This window comes from Prunus avium, chromosome 6, assembly GCF_965620075.1.
Source record: "Prunus avium chromosome 6, drPruAviu1.hap1.1, whole genome shotgun sequence".
In the NCBI taxonomy this organism is placed as follows: domain Eukaryota; kingdom Viridiplantae; phylum Streptophyta; class Magnoliopsida; order Rosales; family Rosaceae; genus Prunus; species Prunus avium.
Genome location: NC_142289.1, coordinates 13947407 through 13964011, shown reverse-complemented (window position 1 = coordinate 13964011; position 16605 = coordinate 13947407). Strand labels below are relative to the sequence as shown.

General features: G+C 38.2%; 1 protein-coding gene across 1 annotated transcript; it reads right to left on the bottom strand.

Annotated features, from left to right (window-relative positions):
• Window positions 1-769: 769 nt before the first annotated feature.
• LOC148293734 (uncharacterized) lies at window positions 770-1547 on the bottom strand. Its single transcript, XM_088254581.1, has 2 exons — window positions 1177-1547; window positions 770-953 (listed from the first exon to the last, which is right to left on the bottom strand). Exons 1-2 carry the CDS (start codon window positions 1545-1547, stop codon window positions 770-772), a joined length of 555 nt encoding a protein of 184 aa, XP_088110707.1.
• Window positions 1548-16605: the final 15058 nt, after the last annotated feature.

Sequence of the window (16605 nt, the reverse complement as noted above, 5' to 3'; positions counted from 1 at the left end):
AACATTTTGGTTTACACAATTTCCTCCAACCCAACTAATGAATTCCTCTCTTGCCACTCTTCCCCCACTAGTACCTTGCAATCATAGCAGACAATTCCTGGCACAAAAATTGTGGCAATTTAAATACTCCCATTGTATAAGTAGGTAGTGCCTGGCCAACCGCCTTAATTAATACTTCCTTGCCCGTCGTAGACAGCAACTTCGTATCCCAAGTATTGAGCTTTCACCACACTTGTTCTCGCATGTGATTAAACATCCGAGATTTGCTGCATTGAGCTAAGGTAGTTAGACCAAGATAGCGTTCATGACATGTAACGATCCGCACTCCAAGCATTTCAAAAATCAGTTGCTTCATGACTGGATCAGTATTGGGGCTACATGCTGCAGACTTATCAAAATTAATTTTCTGACCAGATGCTCTTTCATACATGCTGTGAATCTGAAGAAAATGAGCATTACAAAAAAGTAGACTATCATCTACAAAAAATAAATGAGAAACAGTGGGTGTTCCATGAGCCATAGAAATGCCGCTAATACACTTGATTTTGAGTGCGTTAGAAAGCAAAGCCGACAGTCCCTCCGCACAAATTAAGAACATATATGGAGAGAGAGGATCTCCTTGGCGTAACCCCCTTGATGGCACAATCATTCCCGAAGCCACCCCCCGAACTTGGACAGAATATGTAATAGTGGATATACAGTCCATGATTAGCTCTACCCATCTGTTGTTAAAGCCCAAACGCTTAAGCATAGTCTCAATAAAGGTCCATTACACTCTGTCATAAGCTTTAGACATATCAAGCTTTAATACCATTTTCTTCTGCTTACTCCCACCACGCCTTTTAATAGCATGTATGCTTTCAAAAGCAGCAATAATGTTATCTGTAATCAACTGTATAGAGACAAACGCACTCTGAAACTCGGAGATGATAAGAGACATAATAGGCTTCAACCTGTTAACTATAGTCATGGAAATCATCTTATAAATCACTGTACACAAACTAATCGGCCGAAACTTAGTAACTTTTGTTGGTTTGTCTACCTTAGGAATGAGCGTCAAAAGTGTGTGATTAATTTATTTTACACTGGCACCCCTATTCAAGACATTAAGGCAAAACCCTACCATGTCATCACCTACCACCTCCCAGTACTTCAGATAAAACAATGCCGACATACCATCCCACTCCTAGAGACTTAGTAGAAAACATTTGTCCCAAAGCAGTTTCGATTTCCTCCCGTAAGAAAACTTGATTAAGGCGCAAATTCTGAGATGGAGTGAGCTTAACCACCTCAGTGACTGCCCTGGCCTCATGTAGTCCATTAGAAGCAAATAAGCCTTGAAAATAATCACAGAAAATAATGCCAATACTTTCAGTAGATGTACGCCAAATCCCCTGGTCATCTACAATAATCTTAATCAGATTCTGTCGTCCCCACATTTTTGCATGTTTATAGAAAAATCTAGTGTTTTTATCCCCATATTTCATCCATGAGACCCGCGATCTCTGCCTGCACAACATTTCTTCTCTTTCCAGTAACACATCCATTTCCCTGCTTTTTTTTTTTTTTTTTTTTCTATTGAAACTCAACTATGGGAGAATAACTTCTCCGTTGGATGTCATCTAATTTCCGCTGCAGATTCCAGAGCTTTGTGGGTATTCAGCCCATTTGGTCATTATTCCACGTCTGCAGAGACCCTTGACATGCCTTCAATTTCTCTACTACAGTTCCAGTCTCAGACTCCCAAGCATGCGTGATGACGTCTTGGCAACCCTCAACAGTAGTCCACATTTCCTTGAATAAGAACCGCCTATGCTTCCTCTCCCAGGTACTTGGTCTCAAGTAAAATAACAAAGGAAGATGATCAGACACAATAGAATTCAGATGATGCGTTGTTACCTCAGGAAAGGTCATAAAAAAGTCACCATTAGCCACCATTCTATCCAGCCTAAGCTTTACATTCCCATCACCTTGCCATCTGTTAGACCATGTAAATTTATACCCCTTAAACAAAATAGTTGTCAATCCACAATCCTCCAAAGCTTCCCGAAAGGCCCTCATCTGTAACTTGGGTCAGAATCTCCGACAAAAGTACTCATGAGCCTCAAGTATTTCATTGAAATCCCATCCTACGATCCATGGCCCATGAACAGTCCCTGCAATTCGTCTTATCAAATCCCAAGAGTGCCGACATAACCTCATTTCAGGATTACAATAAAACCTAGTAAAATAGAAAGTCTTCATATCCACTCCCTACAAAATGGCGTCAATATGCCCTGGAGAAGAAGATAGAACAGTTACTTCAACTCCATGTTGCCATAATAAAGCTAGACCCCCCGACAATCCTTCTCTACTAACACTAAAACACCTCATCATACCCAACTGCCGTTGCACACCCTCCATCTGATGCACTGTCTTTTTGGTCTTTGATAAAAAGACGACACGAGGCTTTTTATCTTTGAGAAGGAATCTCATAGCACGGAATGTTCGCGGGTTGCCTAGACCCCAAACATTCTAGCATAATATTGTCATTTCTCGTGATGGGCCCGACCCCCGGGGCCCATCACGGGAGTGCCCTTAGCACCAGATGTATGATCAACACCATGTCTCCCCTCTTTGCAAGGGGCTTTTGATTGCGTTTGATCCTTGTTCGTCACGGGACTCTTCCGAGGCCTAGCATTGCCCACCCGAAAGGCACATTGTATACTACCTTTGCATAAGGAAGCTGGCGACCTCAAGGTAGCAAGAGTCGTAGTGGTGTCTTCCCCTAAAACTGTTTACCTTTATCTAAACAGCTTTGAGCAATATGAAGAATCTGAGAGATATCCCCATCCAACCTTAGATGGCCTATATCCGACACCGCAGAATCAGAGACCCCTTGGTTCAGTTGCACCCTCCCTTCCCTGTGGCCAACCTCATCGCCATATGCCCCATGTGAGGAGGCCGTAACCTCCTTTTCCCTGTGCACTCGGCGCCGTTTAAAGACTTGCGCCAGAGGGCAATCCATCCCACTATCCATCTTCATCACTCCTTGCCTTGCAAAAGCCTTGTCAAGGGATCTAACCACCCCCGTAATCTTGGGCGGTGTCGGAACACTATCATCATTTTGAAGATTATTGTTGAACAAACCTTGCTGCTTGCCTTTTAAATTATTCTCTGCTCGAATACTATATACATCCTTCATTGTCATTTTCCACCTTCCATATTGTTCAACTTCAATAGCCCCTAAAGCCTTAACCCTACATGCAAAACCCACATGGTCCAGCCGCCCATAGTATAAGCAAAAATATGGGAGCCACTCATATTCTATCTCATATTGTTTAGCCAATTCATCCGCCGACAAACTAAGTGTGACGCATGATCGGTGCATAAATTACATATCATTTTGTACCCTTCTAGCTTATGATTTGGTTATGTTTTTGAGTTAAACTTGTGCTTTTAATCCTTTTTGTGTTTATCTTTCAGTTCATTGAGCTTTAGGTAATAATGAGGGCTTTGGATAGTAAATGATGCAATCCATGCATGTTAGGGCCTAATTTGGATGAATGGATGAAGAGCTTAAAGACAAACTCAATTTTGGCTACAGTCCCCTGCCAGCCCAGTTTCGTAGGTCATATTGCAAGCTTTGTTTCAGCAACCTACATAGCTCGGATGAGGCCACATTCTTCATGAAAGTTGTTCCAATGGGTGTATACTATAACATATCCGAAATTCAGCCCCATTGGATAATTGTGGAGTCTGTTACCTAGCAAACACAGAGCCATGCTCAGGATGGATTTTATCAGCGTGCAAAATGAGTTAGCAATTTGTTTTGGCCTTAACTTCCTCCTCCGACCTTGGATTGGCCCAAATGATATATGGCTGGAAAGAAGACATTCTGAACTTCAAGTTTGAGTGCTTAAAGTCTTAATTTGCTTAAGGGAAGCCCAATTCGTAAGCCCTTGAAGTTGCTGGTCATGCTGACCTCAGGATGAGCTATTATTTCTGGTTGGAAGCTTGGTCATGGTGACATGAAGATGAGCTAGGGCTGCTGGTGGGATTTATTAGTGAAGTGCATCAACCATTTCAGATTTTATAATGGAAGTGTTGTATGCATTAGTGAAGTGCATCAACCATTTCAGATTTTATAAAACAAGTGTTGTATGCATTAGCCATACTTAATTCAGATTTTCAGCTTCCTTAGGCCTATATATAGTGAGGTTTCCCAAGCTTGTAAACACACCCCAAGGGGGGGAGCTCTCAAACACTTCTCTAGAGCTCCCTTCCATTCTCTCCCTCAAATTCTCTTAGTTTCTCTTTCTAGTTTTCAATTGTTATAATGAGATCTTTGTGCTGAAATTCTCCTTAAGTTTTTCCAAGTTCTACTTAATTTTCATTGTTATGTAAATTCTTTTCTTTAGTTTCAAGTTTGATTAGTTTCCAAGTTTCAATTATGGTTTTTGTTCTTATTCATTATGCTTATAAGTTAATATGCTAGTTTGAATGATTGATCACCATTTAGGCTTGCATGTTAGCTATCTTGGTTTGAATTAAGAGTAGACACCATGCTTTAATTCGAATTGAACTATGAATAGGAAGAGTATGTATGGACATTCGACAACAGGGATTAGATACATACTTGGTTGTTTAAAATGTTCTTCTATGCTTAATGGGTTCCTAATGCTTAATTTTAGGTTAGACAACAAATGATCAAATTAGGGAATTAGGAACACAAGGTTATGACCACACACCATGGCTTAATCATACTTAGCTAGAATCAATCCATTAATCTAATTGAACTTGGGAACTTATCTACTTGAGTTAGTTATTTTCTTTCTTTCTTGTTTTATTTATTTCCCTTCTTTTTCATTTCTGTTTTGTGTAGGGAAAATGAATTGAATCATTCAATCACCAATCCTCGTGGGATCGACCTCGCACTTACATACGCTATACTACCGAACGGCTCGTGCACTTGCGAGTATCACAAGTTGAGGATGCAGTTGAACCCATTTTGGTGCAGCTGTATCTACACAACAACGCACCTTTTCAGCTTCTCATTGATTTTCAACCCAACCCTAATACGCAGGAAGCTCCTTAAGCAATCTCCATTTAAGCCACGATCCACCATGTAGAATATACCCAAAAAACTTCCCTAGCTTTTCTCCCATGGCAGGGGTCAGAAATAATGACAGAATATGTTGCACTCGCACCCAAAAATTTTGTGAATCCACTAAAACGGAAATAGGTCCACTTCACCGTCAGTTCTCGTCAGTAGCAACAACGCTCTATCAAAAGTCCATGGGGAGCCCTTCATCACCTTCTTCCTATCGAAGTCTGATTTGAAAGAGAACATGAACCTCTTAGGGTCATCCAGAGACACCGTAGTGAACTCCTCCCTTGTATGCCAAATCTTCTTCAACGTGCCAAATAAAGCCTCCTTATGAATTCCTTTGATGTGAGTAACTTCCCAACTAGCAAAAAACGTTCAGCCTTCAAGTTCCCCAAATCCTCCAACTCGGCAACCTCAACTGATTCAGATTCTAAAATTTCCAAGTAAAAGGTGAGACCAGACACCAAGTCATCAATGACCACCATCATCCACTCTATGCTTCCCTCTGTAAGCCGAAAACAACAAGCCAATCTAGCTTGAACAAGATTGCCACCATATTTCGCATTGTACATGTGATGAGAAAGACACCCTTGAGATTAGCCGTAAAATGCAAGCAACTGCCTAGAAACCATAACCAACATGTGCTTGAGACTAGCGGCTCTAAAAAAACCTAACCTTGGAGGAAGGGATTATAAGGGTATACTCTTGAATTCTTACCTAGGAAAATGCATTTTCCTAGAATACTAAGAACACTTCACTTCAGTACAGCTTTTCTACACAGTAATGTTGAATTAATTAGGAACAAGAAGCCCTGCTCCTAGGAGGAAGAACTGTCGTGCAAACAAGATGTTATGTAGCAGTATTTCAAGTTAATCACATATTGGCATGTAAAAAAGTTAAAATGCATCAAATGTGGCATGATTAGCTTTAGATAGCACCCACCGTAATGACATCTCAGTGTAAGTAAGATTCTCTCCCTCCTAACTGTTTCCTTATTTTCGGTCGAGGTGGCTGACAGAAGGAACTTTTGGTCCTTTTTCTTCAAGTTGCGTAGGTGTGCCACCACCAAGTCACCGAATGGCTTGGATGGAAAAGGTTGAATGGATATGTTGCGCTTCTGACTTCCAATCAAGTGATTGATCAGCCAAGCAAGGAACCTCCTCTTGGCCTAGGTTCTTTCACTTCTTCAGGCTCGAGGATGGTTAAGCTTTGTATGGATGTTTCTATGATTTTTAGGGTTTTTAAGTGAAAATGATGCCCTTAAATTAAAGATGCGATTAAACTTAAAGACAATAGTTAAAGTGCGATAAACGAAGAACAAAATAAGAACGAGAAGAACGATAAACTAAATTAAACTTGAAATTAAACTTAATAAAAATGCGATAACAATTAAAATTAAAGCAATTGAAATAAACTTGAATTTAAAAGCAAGATAATGTAAATTGCAAGAAAGTAAACTTACATTAAGAAAAGGAAGAACTTGTTACACTAATTGCTTCAAAAGTAAAATTCTAAGTTTAGGAAAAGAAAAGTGCAAGACGAAAAATAGGTTTGTGTGTCTGATGATGTGTGTTTCCTTCCTTAATCTAATGAGGTTTATATAGGGGCCTCCGTCAGCCCATTGGTTGACCATTAAATGGCCCGAGGTCAACTCCTTTGAAATTCCTTCCTTTTGAAGCCTCCTAAATCCATGGGATCACCTTGATGAAGATTTCTGATTGCTTGATTCTCTCTTGTTTTGGAATACTCTGGATTGTCATCAATTTCCTTGATTTCTTTCCTTGTGAAACCTCCGTCACATGTATGCAATCCTCTAGAAATCTTGGGTTCCAATCCGTGGCTTGCGAGTCTTTGGATTGACATTGTTTGTGCCTAATAAGTCTCGACCAAGAAAGTTGACCGAAGGGGTCTGACCGAAGGACTAACAACTCGGCCCGAGCATCTATCGACGGTCAAGGCATCATTCGCTTCCTTTATAAGACAAGTGAGTTTGTAAATCAATGCCACGACGGCCTCGGTAAAAATTTGGCCGTGGGTAGATTCCTCAGATACACGGCCAAAGTGGGAAAACCAAGTGGCATCAGGGTCCCGCAACCCATTTAATGAAGTAACGCCTTTGACTACTGCAGCGAAACTTACTAGCCGCAATAAAGCATTTAATGCATGAGGGAATGAGGAAAGTGATTGGAGTCAGGATATGGTAAGGAAAATCAGAGTGGTTAGGCGCAAACATTCTTGCAGATTGAGAGGTCAGGTTACCAACCATCAGACCAGAGCATTAAATGCGTCCCCACGGCCAAAGCGGAACCCACGATCAGGGCGGCGGCCGGGATTTATGGGGTCACGCCACCATGCTTCACGATCCCAAATACCGATTTGACTACCCACTTGCTCTGATCAGGCCCATCATGCAGATTTTCAGCCTCGATTACCCCTCCAAAGCCCCTCCTATAAATACCATGCTCGAACTACATTCAAAGGGTTCAAACACCAAACCAAAAGCCTCCTACGGAGCAAATTATATTTTCCTGTCATTTATCTTCCTGTCATTTATCTTCTTGTAATGCGCTTTCAATACCTTTACTTGCTTTCCTTGGAGTAGTGATAGTTTGTAAGGAAAATCCGTTCATCATTATATCATACGATCCTTGATTTTCAAGGCGCCGGAGCACCATCTTTATTACTTTCTCATTCACCCCATATATCATATGACTGTCGCCACTCGGCGGCGCGCCGAAGCACCACCTAGAATCCACTAGAAACACCATCACTCAACGGCCTTGTAGCTCAGGCCGTGAACCTGGTGGCCGAGATCAGTTCCTCTCTCGGCCACAATCGTTTGATTAGAAGTCAAACTTAAACAGGCGCACCAATTAACCATTTGTCCAAACACATCACCCTCAAATGCACGGTAGACCGTGCTGGCACGCCCGTGCACAACTGCACCACACCAAAAGAAGGACGCCACGTGTCGACGCATATCCCCTCGGCCCGAAGCACCAGGCTGTGAGATTTGCGTGCCCAACAGACATTTGGTGGAACTTTATAACTTTTGGATCTTTGGAATTCCATATTCTAGGAGTTCTAAGCTTTGGTCGAAAATCCACCAAGGTGATGAGTTCTCCAAATATTTGAATATGGGCAAAGGTTTATCCCATATCCATTGAGTTCACCAAATATTTGGATGTGGGTCACATATTGGACCATCTTGAGTTCTTCAAATATTTGGATGAGCACTTGGCCCCACATTGAGCCACTCTTTGAGTTCTCCAAATATTTGGACATCGAGAATCCTAGATTTGGTTGAGAATGTGGAAGTTGACACTGGAACTCTAAGATCCAATGAGGGTACCCATTGGCGGACCCAATGAAGGTCTACTATGGTCACTTGCCCACACTTACAACAAAAGTTGCTGTTGTATAATCCTACCAAAACTCATAATTTTTTTTTTTTTTAGGTCCTTCTTAGGTGGAGCCCCCACATGACCCATCCAATACATACACTTTAAGCCCAAAGCTTATATTAAAAAAGAAAAACCCTATATTATAAAAGAAGAATAGAGATCCCACCAAGTTTACTCATTCTGTAATTTTGTTGAAAACTTAGTCACCAAGTTCAATTTAAACCCAATTATTTTTTGTTTGGCTATATACCAGTTGGATTTTTTTTGAAGCCCCTAGATGAACGAAAGTCTGGATCCGCCACTAAGGGTACTCTCATTTAATATAATTGAGCAAAGCCATTTTGGCCGCTTGGCCTGCCGTATATTTGAGGCCATTAAGGCCTTGATAATATTATAATATTAAAAGTTAATATATGTAACCCTTGATAGAAAAGCCAATCCCACACCCGTGGAAATAAGCCATCAACTAGCTGCCTTGGCTTGGCCGCTCCCTGGTCATCGCTCTTTGATGGCAGCTGGGCTCTTGCTTCTTTTTAATATATTAAAGTCTAAATATATGTATATGTGTGGGCTCTTGCTTCTATTTTATTCTCACTCAGAACTTTTTAGAGATATTTAGTCGTATATCTATTTTTAGCACTAAAACTACAAATAAATCTTACACAATTTAATTTCTATAAACAAACCCAAAAAATGATAGCTGACCCTGCTTAATTTAATTTTGATTATTAAATTACTTTGATACCCTATTGGGTGTTTTGAGCTTTTTTATGACGTTTTGGGGTTGGATTTGTTTTAAGAAATCAATGGCAGTTTTGTAATTTAAAAGAAGTTAAAAGCCTTTTTGTTATGTTATAAATGAGTTTTTGGTGTGTTTCTAAAGTCCATTTCATATAGGGTTTTTTTATAATTTGGGCTCCTATATTTGGTATAATAGTGAATCTCTCAACTTTTTATTTGTTTTGAGTCTCCGCAAACTATCAATTTATGCTAATACCCCTGTAGTTGTGAATTACATCACAATTTGTGTTAACGCAACACATACAAATGCACACATGTGATTTTTAAGGGCATATACGTCAATTGATGATGCAATCGGACCCAAAATTTGGGCCTTGGAGATCTAGTTATAAGCGATTAAGGCCAGAGGAAAAATACATGGGCAAACGAGCAAGGTGAAGGTTGGTCAAGTCCCCACTCCACTTTTTGTTTTTTCTTCTTTTTTGGTGGAACTTCGACAGCACGAAGATAAATTTTATTAAATAAAAATCAAACTAATATAACGAGGGGGACATAAAACCATGACCTTGCAAGAAAAGAGAACCTTAAATAAAAGAAAGAAAATTAACGCGAAAATGATAACAAATAACTGAAGAAAGATCCTGAAGCATTGGCAGCACATGAAGGAACCTGTGACTAGGGGTGGTTGCGGTTCATTAACCGCGAATTTTTGCCCAAACCGCAAACCGATCGCTTTTTGCGATTTACCGCGGTTACTGTGAATTAGCGGTTTAAAACCGCAAATTCTTTTTGTGTCATAAAAATCCAATCTTTCACATTTTAGGCCTAATTTTGATACTTCTTTTAAAGCCTTTTGAGTTCAAGCATACTTTAACCCAAAAATATAAATTACAACCTAAAGAAATAAATTCACAACCTCAACTTCTCAAGCATATATAAATTCACAACCTCCTCCACTTCTCAAGCATTCACAACCTAAATAAAATTAAAGTTACAATTCCAAGCATTCCAATTAAAGTTAAACTTCTCAAGCATTCACAACCTCAACTTCTCAAGCATTCCAATTCCAAATCCTTTAAAATTACAAACCAAAAGGAAAATGCAATGCAAAATGAATTAAAGTTACAACTCAAAGGAAAAATTCAATTCAAAGTTAATTAAAGTTACAAACTAAAAGGAAAATGCAATGCACCAATGTTACAAACCTAAGTGTTGGTGGTGGTGAGTGGATTTGAAGGACCCCGTTGTGTTGTTTGAGAACCAATGCTATCTACAAATAAAACAACATAAGTTTAGTATATTTTATTATAAGAAGAAGCATAAATAACATAAGCATAAATAAACTAATTACTTACAAATTGTCATATGTTCCATTTTCCTTGTATAATTTTTTTTTTTAAAATATAGTCACGGTTTGCGGTAACCCCAAGTTTTGAAAATCAAATACCGCAACCGCAACCGCAAATACGGTTCGGTTTCCCGCGATTGCGGTAAATTGTCGGTTGGTTTTTGCGATTTTTCGGTTTTTCAGTCTAAAATGCCACCCCTACCTGTGACCACCAATAATATAAGTAATATGAGTTGCACCAAAATTAGCCAAGGCATCAGCCGCGCAATTACCCTCACGAAAAATATGGTAAACAAAAAAGTTTATGGAGCATTGCTAAAATTTTCCTACAATTTTAAGCATGTACGTTAGTCTGATGCGACAATCCGCGTGCCTTTAGTGCAAACAGTTTGGATACCGAGATAAAATCTTTATCTATTTATTTAGCACTCTTACCTCTTCTAAAATTAAGTGAACAAAACCCAACAGGAAACCTTTTTTTTTTTTTGGTCTGAACCATGAGGTGGTCCTGGATGGGCCCCAACTATGGGTGGCACCTTTAAGCCTTAACCACAACCCAGACTAATCCCCACTCACACCGGATCGGCCCGTAAGGGGTAAAGTGTTGGCCAAAGTGGTGACTCCGTACGAGAGCAAGGATCGAACCCCTGACCTCTCTTAAGGAATGAGAGTGCCGAACCACTCACACCAACCACCTTGGTTACAGGAAACCTTTCACTACGCCACACACACAATTCTTTGGATAACGACGCTCTCTCCCCCAAATGTGCATGTCTAAAACGTGCATTCTGGAGATTTCTTCTTCTTCTTTTTTAAGTAATTACCTACCTATTGGTTTATGTTAATAAACATTCAAGATTCTTTTAAAGGCTTCTTAGATCTAAGTCCAAAACGATTAGTTGTCATTAGGCTAAGTCCTCGCCATTTTGATTTTAGATGCAGGTCCTTTAACTTTTATTACTTTTTTTGTTGTGTCGATTTTACCTTTCGAGGTAAATAAGGAAACACATTGAAAATCCAAATTTAATGCATTATTTCATTCTAATTGAATTTCAGAATTTAAAATTTGAATTCTTTCCTTGTGAATATTTACCTAATATATGGATAGAATACAATTTAATTAATAAAAGTAAAGACCCACATATTATACTAATCGATGAGGCAAACACCCACATAAAATTATGTACCTATGCATAAGGTAAACACCCAAATATTGAAAACACAAAATGTTTAATACTTATCACGTTGATTCGTGGTGTTTAAGCATAGCAACAAATAAAAAACTTGAGAAAAACAAGATAAACAAGAGAACTATTGATGACGTTTTTATGTACCTAATATGTGATTATTTTTGCCAAATTGGTGGCATTTAATGTTTTTGTTTGTTCCTTTTACAATTCATTTGTCTTCTTTTGGTGTGGGATTTTTCCTTTTTTGCAATATATTCAATTTCATTCCATCAATTCTTACAAATTCTCTTTAATTTAATTTTCATTTATAGATTAATGTACCCATTCTTTTAAATTCCAAATTACTATGTACCTATCTATTTAGTCATGTATTAGATATGTAGGTGTTTTTTTTGGCATATATCACCATAATTTTCCGATGGACAATTACCTAATCAATATTTTTTTAAGCAAAAATATTAATTTGTATGTGGCATATTTTCATTGTTTGTTTTGCTATAATATTATTATTGTTGTTCATATGTATTATATGTATAGGAAAATAATAGGGACACCAAATTTGAGTCCCAAATGACGTGGCATGTGCCACATCATCATATGTTAATTAAAATTGACACATGTACTTAATAGTAATTAACATTTTATTTTAACACAAATTAGGAAAAATACTTTTTTAGTTAACTTAAAAGTCCACCACACAACACCATGGCTTTACCACCACCAACCCTCCCCCAGTTGCGTTGCCTGCCGCACAACCTCATTGCCCCTCACTACTAGTACGTAGAAAAATTTACTTGTAATGGATATAGTATTATTTTGCTATCCTCAACCAATAACACAATGACATGTGGAAAAATTATCTCACATGTCATTGCGTCATTGGCCGGAGATAGCAAAAAGTGTTATCCTCGTTGCGTGAAAATCTCTCTACTACTAGAGCACCATTGTGGCTGGCTCCCCAACCCAGCCGCACTGCCCTCATCTCTAGATTGGTGGTGGTAAAACATGGATGTTGTGCAGTGGTGACTTTTAGGTTAACCTAATTTTTCTAATTTGTGTTAAAATAAATTATTAATAACTGTTAAAAATATGTTTCAATTTTAATTAACATATGATGATGTGGCGCATGCCACGTCATTTGGGACTCATAAATTTGATGCCATAGTATGTAAATATTTTACAACACTACAATTATTAACCTACATTCAAATTTGAAGTTTTTCATAAAAGTTAATAAATAGGTGAGTTTATGTCTAGAATATATGAGGTATAGGGCCTATCTCACAACATCTCATTTTTATTTGTTCTTATTTGGAAGTACAAAATGAGGGATATGCCATCTCAATAATAGTAAAACAAGCTTAGTTCTTTGCTAACACGTAAGACTTGGGGCAAGGCCCGGAGCAAGAATCCACGCAAGCGTTTACTTTGTCTTCATCTGAAAAAAGAAAAAAAAAACAAAAGATGAGTCAAATGAGTAAAATCCCACATTTTGTATTATATTATGCACCACATCTCTGATACGAATGTGACTGAACTAGACTATAAATTTGGGTATTACCAAGTTTAATGAACACAAAGAGAGAGAGAGAGAGAGAGAGAGATCCATTACTAATATTATCTTTTGTGCTAATATTGGAACACAAAGATGTAGCACAACCAAGCTTGCAGTAGTGTTCAGGTTTTGCTTGGATGTCCGTAGGAATTACGAAGCAGGATTTCAGACATTTTGCAAAGCAACCAATCTTGTGTTGTTTGATAAAACATATAAGCATGCAACCAGCATAACATTCTTGGAAAGTTGCTTGGGACTGGCCTATGAGCAGCCCCAACAAGAAACAAACGACCACAGCAGACCTAAGCATTTTGCTCTCCATTTCTCTCTTATATCAAGCACTTAGGCTTAGTTTGGTATTGCTGTGCTTTTAAAAAAAACTGCTTCTGCTGTGCTGTGAAAATAAACAGCTGTGAAGTGAAGCAGCAAAGTGTTTGGTAATCTAGATTTTTAAAAGTGCTGTGAGTATAAAAAGCAGTGTCATAGTGTTTGGTAAACTTTTTTATAGAAGTGCTGTGAGAGTGTATAATGACAATAAAGGGCATGATGAAATTTTTTTCAAAACCTAAAATTACCATAAGAAATAAAAAATGTATAATTTTTCTCCTTTTTGTTTCTTCCTTTCTTCTTCCTTCTCAGGCCCCATTTCCTCTTTTTTTTTTTTTTCTCTCTCCCTCTCTCCTTTCTCTTTTCTTCTTCCTTCACGGGCCCCAATTTTTTTTTTCCTCTCCCTCTTCTCTCCTTTCTCCTTTCTTCTTCCTTCACAGCCCGCCCCCCCCCCCCCCCCCCCCCCCACTTTTTTTTTATTCCAGATCTCTGCAATCCTATCATTGGTTGATAAGGAATCAAATATGCAATAATTGGTTTTACCCCACTGATTCCCTAATCCTAAAAAAACCCCATCCCACGGTACCCACCTGTATCTCTCTCTCTCCATTGCCCCAAAACACCAAGAGAAAAAACCCAGATCAAGAATTTTAAGAACCAAAAACTCAACCCAAACCCAAATAAAAACTGTGTTGTCATCAAAGAAAACAACAAGAAGGAAATCAAATCCAAATGAAAATTTTGTTTTCCTGTGGTTTTGATTTGAGTTTCAACTTTCCCTTGATTTTGGTTTCCAAGAGAAGGTCAACGAATTGTTGATGGGTTCAAGAATCTATTTTTTGTGAAAATCATTGATGAAGGAGGGTAGATGCTAGTGTTGCTATCGATTTTGGTCCTCCACAATTAGCATACAGATGTTTGAAGATATATTTGGGGTTTGGATCTTTTGTGGTTGGAGTGGATATCACAGACTGGGGGGCTGGGGTTGAGTTTTTTTTAAGATGTGGTTTGAATTTTTGTGGCTGGAGTGGAGAGCTAGGGGCTGGGTTTTTTTTTTGGTCGGAGGGGAAGAAGATGAATCGAGTTGCAGACAGAAGTCGAGTTGCCAAAGAAAAGAAGAAGAATCGAGTTGCAGTACCTTAACGTAGAATAGAAAGTGAGGATAACATATGTCATTTGCTAAAATGAATGGGGGTATTATAGGTATTTTGAATGTTTCATTAATTGCTCCGCATGCTTCCATCCGCAGCAGTTTTGAGAAGCACCTCTTGAGCTGCTTCTGAAATCTGCTGTGAGTCACAGCAATTTTGAAAAAAAGCAGCCTTATCTTGATTTACCAAACACTTTTTCATTCAAAACTTAAAAAATAAGCTGCTTCTTTTAAAAGTTAAGCAACCCCAAACTAAGCCTTAGTTATTAATCTATAATTGACTCAGTTCTGAATGTTAAATCTCCCATGCTCCTAGAAGGGTTTATATAGTGTTGGTGGGCACATAAAATAGAAAATATGGCATGCATAAGTACATTGAAAATACCATTTATGAAACTTGGATATGCCACACACATTAGAATATGCTTAAATTTCAATTTAATATTGATGATAAGATTGTATTCCATAATGATTGTGTCTTTCAATACATCTTCCTTTTATAATTGTGGTAATTAAGAACGAATTCTAGAAATATGAGTGATATTGGACATTTACAATAAATGAGCATTGGAGACCGTCAGGCCCCGGACGAGTGTGTAGTGAAAAGCCCGTCCCCGGCGGGGTGATAAAAAAAGTATTTCATTTTCATATTTGGAAACGTTGGGAAATAATAAGGTAATGTCATTTTATCCCATTTCCATGTTTGGTTTGTGCAATATTAAAAATGAAAAATTGTTTAGTTTTCCAATAATACCCTTAACTTTTTATTTTATTATAAAGGAAAAAATACGAAATGTTTTTCTAATGTTAAAACATGGTATTTTAAAAATAGAATAGGGGTAAGTTAGTCATAAGTATTTGCATTAATAAATGCTTTCCTCTGAATAGTGCATTTAGCAAACATGGGAATGCAATTTCAAACCCATTCCCAAGCTTGTAAACCTTGAATCAAACATATATGCATAGACGTATGTATGAATCTGTGTAGAATTATAAGATTTACTTTTATGGTTTTGTGAATATATAAACCAAGTTTTAATATTTTACTTCATAGTATATGGGAATTGACCAGATCACAACATGATTAACAAAATGGTTAGGCTAAGTCCGGTTCATTTGACATAAGTAAAGCTTTTGGCACCTACAGGTAGGGGTGGCAATTTCGAGCACGACCTGTTATACGACCCGAAACCTGCACGAGAATTTAGCGGGTTCAACCCGTACATTAAAATTCGGGTCATTTTTGGGTCAACCCGTCATGACCCGTTTAATAAACGGGTGGGTTTTGGGTCAACCTGCCAACCCGCTAAAATACCCGTGTAACCCGCCAACCCACTAATCCGTTTATTTTTTTTTATTCTTCATTTTTCTAATTTTTTTAATGTCTTTTAGTTGTTACTACTTAGCGGGTCAACCTGACACGACCCGAAACCTGCACGAAAACTTAATGGGTCAACTCGTGCTTGACACGTTTATTAAACGGGTAGGGTTTGGGTTAAGCATTCTTGACATGTATATAATCTTGACACTACACGAATCCGACACGACACGACCCATTGCCAACCCTACCTAGGCTTACTAATTATTTCTTCATGATATGTCTTTGTCTAGAAGTAATAGTATTGGATTTTCTTTTCGTAACTTATTATTTATTTGGATATTATTAAAAATGTTGATAAAACTACATTTTTTTTCCATTTAGTTATATCGGTTCACCTATATCAATTTTGAGATTTCAAAGCCTCAATCTTACATAAAGAAAAATACTTCCCTCCTTACCATGTAAGTAGGAGCTATATTC